At 41.5% G+C, this 9,564-nt stretch overlaps 1 protein-coding gene across 1 annotated transcript in view; it reads right to left on the minus strand.

The window, feature by feature from the left end:
* The window catches only part of SHROOM2 (shroom family member 2), a 132,782-nt gene that overhangs the window by 17,590 nt on the left and 105,628 nt on the right, over positions 1-9,564 (minus strand). The window contains exons 7-9 of the mRNA XM_061366476.1: positions 7,997-8,755; positions 3,730-4,281; positions 2,645-2,825 (exon numbers count right to left, since the gene is read on the minus strand). Of these exons, the coding sequence (XP_061222460.1) occupies positions 2,645-2,825; positions 3,730-4,281; positions 7,997-8,755 (1,492 nt within the window). The remainder of the gene's footprint in view (positions 1-2,644; positions 2,826-3,729; positions 4,282-7,996; positions 8,756-9,564) is intronic.

Below are 9,564 nucleotides of genomic sequence, written 5' to 3' on the forward strand. Positions count from 1 at the left end.
GAGAGAAAGGAGAGATAAAGGTCAGAGAAAGGAGGGAGAAAAAGCAGAGAAAGGAGAAAGAAGAGAGAACAAGCAGAGAAGGAATGGAGAGAGAACAGAGAAAGAGAGAAGAGGGAAGGCAGAGAAGCGAGAAGAAACAGAAGGCAGAGGAGAGAAGAAAGAAGAGGGGAAAAAAGGAGAAGGGAGAAAAAAGAAGAAATGAAAGAAAGAATGAAGACAAGAAGAAAGAGGAAAAAAAGGACAGGAAGAAGAAACGAAGAAAGGAGAGAACAAAGAGAAGAAAGAAGAAAGTGACAAGAAAAGAATAAACAGAAGAAAGAAGAAAGAAAAAGGGAAGAGAGAAGAAAGAGATGAAAAAAGAGAAGAAAGAAGGAGAAGAAAGAGAGAAGAATAAAAAGAAGAGAGTACAGAGAAGAAAGGGAGACAATGAAAAAGAGGGAAGAGAGGAGATAGAAAAGAAAGAAGAAAGAAGGAGAAGAGAGAAGAAGAAAGGAAGAAGGAAGGAAGAAGGGAGAGAGAAAGAAGAAGAGAGAAAAAAACAGTACTGCGGGTGAAGTCTTATAAGAGATCAGAGTAGAGAGGGAGAATCACCTCCCTCGACTTGCTGGCCACGCTCCTTTTGATGCAGCCCAGCACATGGTTGGCTTTCTGGGCTGCAACCACACACTGCTGGCTAATGTTAACTAACATCCCCAAGCCCTTCTTAGGGCTGCTCGCAGTCCATCCTCTGCACAGCCTGTATTTGTGCTTGGGATTGCCCATCCCATGTGCAGGATCTTGCACTTGGCCCCGTTGAACTTCATGAAGAAGTTCCCCTGGTTCCATGGGGACTATGTTAACCTTGTATCAGAAATAAAACACCAAAGGATGGGGATGAATGAGAGGGAAAGGCAAGGAAAAGATAATGGAAAGACAAGAGAAAGAAGAGGGAAATGAGAAGTAAATGTGAGGGACAGAATAGGGAAAAGCGAGGCACAGGCAAGGGAAAGACAAGGGAAAGGAGGGGGAAAGATAATGGAAAGACAGAGTAAAGATGAGGCAAGGGACAGGTGAGGGACAGGAGAAAGAATGGTGAGGGAAAGACAATGGAAAGGTGAGGGAAAGGCGAGGGAAAGACAATGGAATGATGAATGAAAGATGAGAGAAAGGCAAGAAACAGCCAAGCAAAAGACAAGGGATAGGTAACAGAATGACGTGGGAAAGACAAGAGACAGGTTAGGGAAAGGCAAAGGAAAGAGAACGTAAAGATGAGGGAAAGATAACAGAATGATGAAGAAAAGGTGAGGGACATGTGAAAGGAGAAGGACGGGTGAAGAAAAGGTAACACAAACACGAGGGGAAGGCAAGAGGAAGAAAATGGAAAGGTGAGGGAAAGGTGAGGGAAAAGTGAGGGACAATAACTGAAAGATGAGGAAAAGATGAAAGAAAAGCAAGCGAAATGAGAGGAAAAGGAGATGAAAAGATAATGGAAAGTCAACGGAAAGACAATACAGGCAAGGGAAAGGATCTGGAAAGATAATGGAAAGTTCAGGGAAAGATGAGGGAAAGCTGAAAGGTGAAAGAAAGGGAGAAGAGAGAAGAAAAAAGGAAGAAGAAAGAGAGAAGAGAGAGAAGAAAGAGGAGAGAGAAGAAAGACAGGAAAGAGAAGAAGAGTGCAAAAGGAGAGACAAAGGAGAGATAAAGGTCAGAGAAAGGAGAGAGAAAAAGCAGAGAGAAAGGAGAAAAAGGGAAGAATAAGCTGGGAGAGAATGGAGAGAGAACAGGGAAAGGGAGAAATGGAGAGAGTTGAGAAGACAGCTTCCCTTGCAAAGGGCATTTTCCACTGAATAAACCAAGCTCATTAGCTATCTCTCACAACTACATTTATTAATTTGGGTGGTAGAAAAAGGGAGCAAAGTATTTTCACGAGTGACAAACCGAATGAAGAAAAAAAAAATCAAACAAGCAGCTGTATAGCCATGTATGTTCCTTCTCTCTCATGACAAACCCTGGACCTAAATTCTGCATTTCAAAAACACGGAACTATAACCACCACCAGTTACAGTGGGATACATAAGCACTCCTGTTTCTTTATACATAGCAAGTGAGAGAAATATATGAGAAACTCAAATGCAAAATATTATTTGAAAGTAACCTCCCCAAAACTTCTCCCCTTGGGACCTTCCACAACATGCATCAAGCTGCAAAAAACCAAAATCATAGTTGGGCACATAACACCTTTCCCTGTCCACTCCCCTCCCATTTCTCCCCTCAACCAATCCAGGCTGATTTTTCAAATGATCTTTAGTATCACAGTATCACACAGTATCACAGTATGCTACAGATTGCAAGGGACCTCAAAAGATCATCTAGTCCAATCCCCCTGCCGGAGCAGGAACACCTAGATAAGGTTACACAGGAACGTGTCCAGGCGGGTTTTGAATGTCTCCAGAGAAGGAGACTCCACAACCTCCCTGGGCAGCCTGTGCCAGTGTTCTGTCACCCTCACTGAGAAGAAGTTTCTTCTCAAGTTTAAGTGGAACCTCTTGTGTTCCAGTTTGTACCCATTACCCCTTGTCCTACCTAAAAAGCCTTTTATTTAAGGGTGTTTACTTAGCAAATTCACAGTTAATGAAATGCATTACACTTTTGAAATGTCTTTTACCTTCTTTTCCGACAAGTCATGATCCAGCTCATCTTCAGAATCTTCTTCACTCTGCTGCTGCTGCTGCTGCTCCTGCATGTCCTTCATTTTAATCAGCAGCTCTGCCTTTGGTGCAGATGTGCTGTAGTAAGTAGAATTGGTTGTGAGGGAGATGGCAGACGGTGCGCTCTGGTCCTCTTTCCTGGTAAAAAGCCAAAACTTTTATTAGCTGCCTTGACACCCTAATCGCTGCAAAGAAAGGACAATCTTTTAGAGCCATCATTTCAACAAGCAAGCAGGGGTTCAACAGAAAGCCATTACCTAAGTAAATAGGGTAAATAAAATCTGGTTGTGAAGAAAATTTGAACTCAGCACATGCCCATCAAAAGCTAAAACTGAAGACCTTTCATCATTACAATGAGTGAAATGGACCCAAGATCCCTCAGCTGGAAACAAAATGTAGTTACATTTTTCCAAGTAGCACAAAGACCTCAGCGTCATAGAAAATATCCTTTCAGACTTCCAAATGCAGGATATTGCAACCTAAGTATTTATCTTTTTGATTATGGAATTACATATGAACTTCATGAGAAGGCTACAACTTAATTTGATTACTCATCTCAAGAAAACTGAAGACCCATAGAACATCAACATATAGATGGAATTTAATGGAACTCAATCTTTTCTTTGTTCTCATTCACTTCCAGGAAATGTCTCATGCCCATTTCAAGCTGTCTTTTTAAATTTTCATCACATAAACAAGGGTAAAATATTTTTCCTTCGCTATCCAGTTATCAGACTCTTACCAGACGATCTTGGTAAAGTATCTAATCACTATGAAATAGAAGATGGTTATTCCTTAAGTTCTCACACAAATACGTTTTCAACGAGATCTTAAAAGGAAACTTGTCATATTGTGCAACATTGTTCTTTTTCTGTTATTAAGGGTATACTTAGCAGCATTATGCTTGACCGCAATTCTGACAGAAAAAGTATCAGAAAAGCCCCAAACCTCAACAGCACGAAGATCCTAGCCTTCAATCCCCCTAGGAAAACTGACACCCTTTGGACAGCAGCTTACAAGGAGTGCAGAAAGTAATACTCACTTTTCCTCTGAAATTTTTGGAGAAGGAACTTTAGGCAGGAGCTTCCTGCGCTGTTGAGCTTCCTCCAGGAGGTGTTCATCTTTAGGGAATATACCAACCATCAGATCCATTGTTGTTTTTATTTTCACATTAGGATCTAGGATGTCTGCTAGAGATTTATCTCTTCCCACAATCTCTCTGGCTAGCTCCTCTGACTTCCAGTCTTCAAAAGTCTTCTCTTTGGCCTTTACATAGCTGACTGCTGGTGTGGCAGCACTGCTGTCTTTCAAGTTGCTCCCAGGTTCTTCAGCTGGTTGAGGGGCAGCTGGTTTGGTTCTGGCTTCCAGCTCTGGCTCTACACCTTGCCTGGTGTAAGCACAGAATCGTGAATAGGATTGCTCAGAAGTGCTGAGTGTTTTAATTTGGTCCTTTTCCAAACCACTGGGTAAAGCAGGAGGCTCCATAGTACTGACAAGACACTGCCGACTTTCCTTTTCTGCACTGCTCTCAGAATGAACAATCTTGATGGGAACCATTTTCACCGTAGTATTGTTGTCTATAACCCTTTCAATTCTGGAAAAGAAGGAAAACTCACCTTTTGAAATGGAAGAACCTTACATCCCAATTCCTATCACCTCTAATCAGAAGGGAAGCCCAAATATGAAAAAAGGAAGATACAAGATCTAGGTAGTGGAATCTGTGTATCTCAAACCCTAAATCTACATGTTTTCTGCCCACACATGTTATACTGCACTTCTGTTTGTTTCCATGAACATGAGGGTCTAATCTTAGCAGCCAGGACCCAGATTTAAGAAAGTACCGCTGAACTGTGTTTTACTCCTCTGTGGCCACACATACATAGGAAAACATTCCTCAAGCTCAAACCTCACTGCCTCATGCAGATCCAACAATGGCTTCTGCTTTTGGCCTAACAGGCAGCTTAGTTGCCTGGGGAGTTTGTGATGCTCTCACTTTAATTCCCAAGTCTTCCAAGGAAAGTGACAACAGAACAGATAGAAGCATCCTGCAGGCTAGGGCCTTTGCTGAGCTACAAGAATAGCAAGTAAATCACTCATGGAAAATCTGGAAATAATTCAAAACTTAATTATATGATTAACCCCCTCCCCCCCCCCTAAATCTGTATTTGTAAAATTGCACACAAGATACAGCAGTTTAATAGATCCCACCACAGTGTCCTGGTTTTCTACTTAAAGAACTAAAAACAGCCTCTGAAGAGTGTAACACACAATTGTGGATACTCCTTTTATGGAAACCTTATAGCACAAATACTGTACTGCATAGCACAAAGGTCCAACTTGGACATACAGTCAGGAAAGCTATTTAAAGAGGAAGATAACTTAGATTTTTAAATTGGACAGTAACATGTTAACATTACTGAAACATCTGCACTGCACGTAAACCATGTAATAAACTAAAGTCTGGTTTGGTGGTTCTGAGTTTGCAGAAAGTTTAAAATTATTGTCATACTGCGGGTTTGGAAACTCCACAGCAAGTGAATGAACACTGCCTACTAGCTAAAGTATCTGGTTCCATCTGGCTGTGTAGCTTGTTGCTGTTCAGATAAGTGACCAAGACATACCCTCCTGGCCCTTTTCCTCTAAGCGTGGGTGTGTCACTTTACTTAAACTTACAGTTTATTGCGCTGTTTTTTTCTTTTATTGGGAATAGCAAAATCTGTTTGACTTCATATTTTTCAGGAGTTGTATCTTACGTTTAAAGATACATTTGCTTGCAAATAAATGTGCAACCTCCCAATAGGTATTTACTTTCCACCAGTGCTTTGCAGACATGCTTTGATACTGCTCCAACTTTTGGGGCAGGTTTTCCAGCCCATGCTGAATGCCACCACTCCCATTTGGTTGGGTGTTTTCAGTCAAGGCATCTGGCATTTTAAAGAGCTCGCTCCTGTGTCTACTGCTCAGCCCCAGCTCCCTGCCTGCAGACATGGGCTCTCCTCCTGCCTGCTGCCTATGCCCTGACCCTTTCTCTTGCTTGTTTTTAAGTACATTCCACACCTTGTTTTTAAGTACAGCCCACACCTTTTGGACTCCATCAGACTCTATGGAGGAACACATTTTTGAATTTGAGGGAAATGCATGCATACTAAGTCTGTAGGGGGCAACTGGAAGTGAAGAAATGAGCTGAGCATAATTTTTTACCTAAAATGCCTGGCATCTGGTTTGAAATGCGAGTACATTCCTTTCAGCATAGTAAAAGATTTTCCAGATACTTAAGGCATCATCAAGTCAACTGACTGCAGTCAGAGCAAAGACAGTTCAACACCAGCTGCTTCAGAAATCCTGTTTCTACAGTTGCTACCCTTCAGATTTCTGAAGGTTTTCCACTTGTGGAACTGTGGCATGAAATTTTGACTTGCGGCAGTTCTGCTTGTTGCCACTACAAAGCTTTACTTCAACCACACGCACAGTCACTCCTTCACCTGACTGTAGGTTTACTGCAAATCTATTGATGCACGTCTACTGATGCACTCTTTTATTACTGCTAAACAGTCATCTTGGGAAATAGCTGGGTTCTGCGCACCACTAGTATTTCCTTATGCTGCATTATTCTACTTAAAACGCTGCAGAAAACCCTTCCTACTCACTCACTTTATCCTGCTGATGAACCAGACACCTTCATAAAGAAAAGTAAATAGCTACATGCTGACATCATCAAACATTAGCTGCCCACAGCATGTAAACTGGCATGTCCAAAAGCTCACATGCAAGGAGTCAATAGAAGCAATAAGCCAAATCTAATTAACTGCATGTTAAGGTAAGTCTACTGGACATATTTCTATCATATGAAATAAATACCATATAGAAGGTTCAGCGGTATGGCCCACATGTCTCTCCATTTTTGCCTTACCTGTTCTACTGAGTAATGTAATTATTAGCTGAGGACAATACCTTGTGCACAAGCAAGAGCTATCTGGGCTTAAGAATTTTAAATTTGGAGGGTAACTGTATCATTCAGATATGTTATCATTCAGATACTGGCATATAATTAGGAACACCATAGTGTTCACTCCAACATTAAAGCCTAGTAAAAAGGAAGGAGAAATACAAATAGCCTTCTATGCAACCTTAGCATCTATTCATAAAGCAATACATTAAGGAAGTCATTACTGTCATCTACCTTTGCACAGAGATGCTAGGGTTCACATGACAAGTAGCACTTTTCATAGTAAAGTGTATTATTCCTTCATGTTAAAAACACTGCAGGATGAAATGTCATGTTTCTCCTCTGGTTACAAGAGGAAAAACATAGAATCATAGCGTCATAGAATGGTTTGGGTTGGAAAGGACCTTAAGATCATCTAGTTCAAACACTCCTGCCATGGCCTGTTTAGGAAAAAAAAGTAATTCATGTTTTCTATGTCATAAGGCACACTGGGAAACAGCATGATTGAGTCTATTCAAACTATTTACATTACTGTAGAAAAAAGTTTCTAGCTACTCTTGCCCAGAGAAACAACCTCTGCGCTCATTCAGCTTGGAGGTTTTATTTTCATTCTTTAACTATGAATTATTGTGCCAGAAGATTTATGAAAATTAAGATTCCTGAGCTTCCTGGAAGAGTTTGCTATCTTACGGGAGAATAATGATATGATATAGTATATTAGCAGCATTATGACAGACACAGAAATCAATTTCAGTCGGTTTGCCTAATTCTAAGTTTATCTACACTGGGAAAGGACTCAGTTTCTCCTGCTGAATCTTCAGCCCATCTCAACACAAACAGTGCTGTGGACCCCCAGCAGACTACCTGGAGTGCCACATTTAATTGTAAAGGCACCATGAAAACAGTCATGATTTGGCAGTGCACCTTACTGCGTGCACTTCAAAACAGATGCTCTCACGAAGCACATACAGCTTCCCTTCTCACACCTGCTTTGTCCCTGCAACAATTCATACTCATATATAGGCTTGGGTGGAGGAAATGATGACAGAGAATCTTCTGATTTCACCCAGACTTCTAGAGGAAAATCCATTTGAATCCATCCCTTTCATTTTCTTCTAACTACTAGCTGTTAACACCTGAGCAGCATCAGTCAACTAAAAGAAACCACAGACCAGTTGAAGGACTTCAATGGTACCAACTGGAATTTCACACAAGTCTTAGGTCTCTATGACATGCTGTCATGGCTCATGCTTAATGAACGCAAAGGATGTGCTTTTAGTAAAGAAAATTAACAGTCAGCCATTAATAAGATCTAATTGGGCAAAAAGTGTTAATAGATTAGTAAAGAAGTTACATCTAGTACCTGGCTGGGTTCTCATCCTGTAGAGACACAGGAGGTTTATCAGTGAGCTTCTGTGGTGCAAACTGAGGAGAAGGGGACCTTGATGTCTCCATGCCAGGTTTTTGAAGATACTGATACTTGGAAGATAATACAGACTCAGACCTAAGGTGCGTTTTTTCTTCTAAGTGCTGACAAACATTCTCTGTGGATGATGCTTGCCAGAGCTGCTGTGGATTAGCACTCTTCAATTTTCCATTGAAAGTTGCGGGACTCTGACAGAGAGAGGAGTGACTGGCAAATACTTCGGCAGAGCTGGGGGACGAGGATGCAAAGGGCTGGCTGGGCACTGCCCGCAGAGATTCAGAAGATGTGCCGAGTGACAGTGCAGGATTATCTGGTCGCCTGTATTTATCTATTTTAGGTGGTGGTGGTCTCTGAGGAGCAGGTCCACGCTTCTTGTTCAGCAGCACTGGCTCTACACTATGGCTTTCGTCTCCTCTGTCCCGGGACAGAGAGGAGTGGTTCTCATTCAAGGTCTGTGGCTCAGAGCAGGGGAGATGAGGCAGACTATGATCCTTGCTCTTCTCATTCACGTTTTCCTGAGAGTATCGGTAATCACTAGGCAACGTCCCAGACCTCCCCCGACTCTCGTGAGGCAGAACTGCAGGCTCTTGCGCATGCAGAGGTCTGACAGATGCCTTCCACTTGTAGCCTAAATTCTGGTCCAGCTGATCCCTCTTCTCCCGTGGGTTTTCCCTCACAGGCCCTGTGTCAGCTTGCCTAGAGAGAAGAACATGTCATTAGTGTGCTGATTTATTTCCTTCGGTGCAGGCCACTGCACCAATCCAGGAAGCTTGAACACCAAGATCACATAGAACATTTAACATGAACTCCTCTGATCTACAGTAAGTGTATGGCACAAAAAATTCTCTCACGTATGGGCACACACAGCATACCTAATCTAATGCGATGAGTCAAACCATAAAATCAGGCTAAATTAAGGTATGGAGCGCATAGTTAAATGCACAGCACACCTCCAGCCCTGATATGCATGACACTGTCAAACATGCAAATATTGGTAGAAATGGTCTTGATAAGAGGAATTCTAACACTCAAATTTAATTCTCTTTTCGCTTCAGAGGTAGTAACCAAGTGTGGAAAAGAAATTTCTTCTCTATGTGCATAATTAATACTTCAGTGTCATTTTAAATGTGAATTGAGTATGGTGAACTTTATGAATCCGGAGGTTGAATTCTTGCATAACTGGCAAAAAATGAAATGAGTGCAAAGGAAATGTTTGCTGAAGCTAAAAAAAAAAAAAAAAACAGAGGAAAAATTAATATCTTCAGAAAAACTGCAGAAAAGGAAATTCAGAAAGGATTTTCCAGTCAAGCTTATTTTAAACTTGAACTTCTTTTGCCCTGTCAGACAAATGACAAACAATGGTCAGAAAGGCCTTATCTTAAACAGAAATATTTTTTGGGCTTATTCCAATTTTACATTCTCTATTTCTCTACTCAGAAAACAGGCTTTTGCAGCTCCAGGCTTGGCTTTGCCATAACACAGGTAGTTGATTTGTGCTCGCCAGA

The sequence above is a fragment of the Neopsephotus bourkii genome, unplaced genomic scaffold (genome assembly GCF_033783945.1).
Source record: "Neopsephotus bourkii isolate Nb327-2 ecotype Australia unplaced genomic scaffold, CSIRO-AGI_Nbou_v1 NB_1346, whole genome shotgun sequence".
NCBI lineage: Eukaryota > Metazoa > Chordata > Aves > Psittaciformes > Psittacidae > Neopsephotus > Neopsephotus bourkii.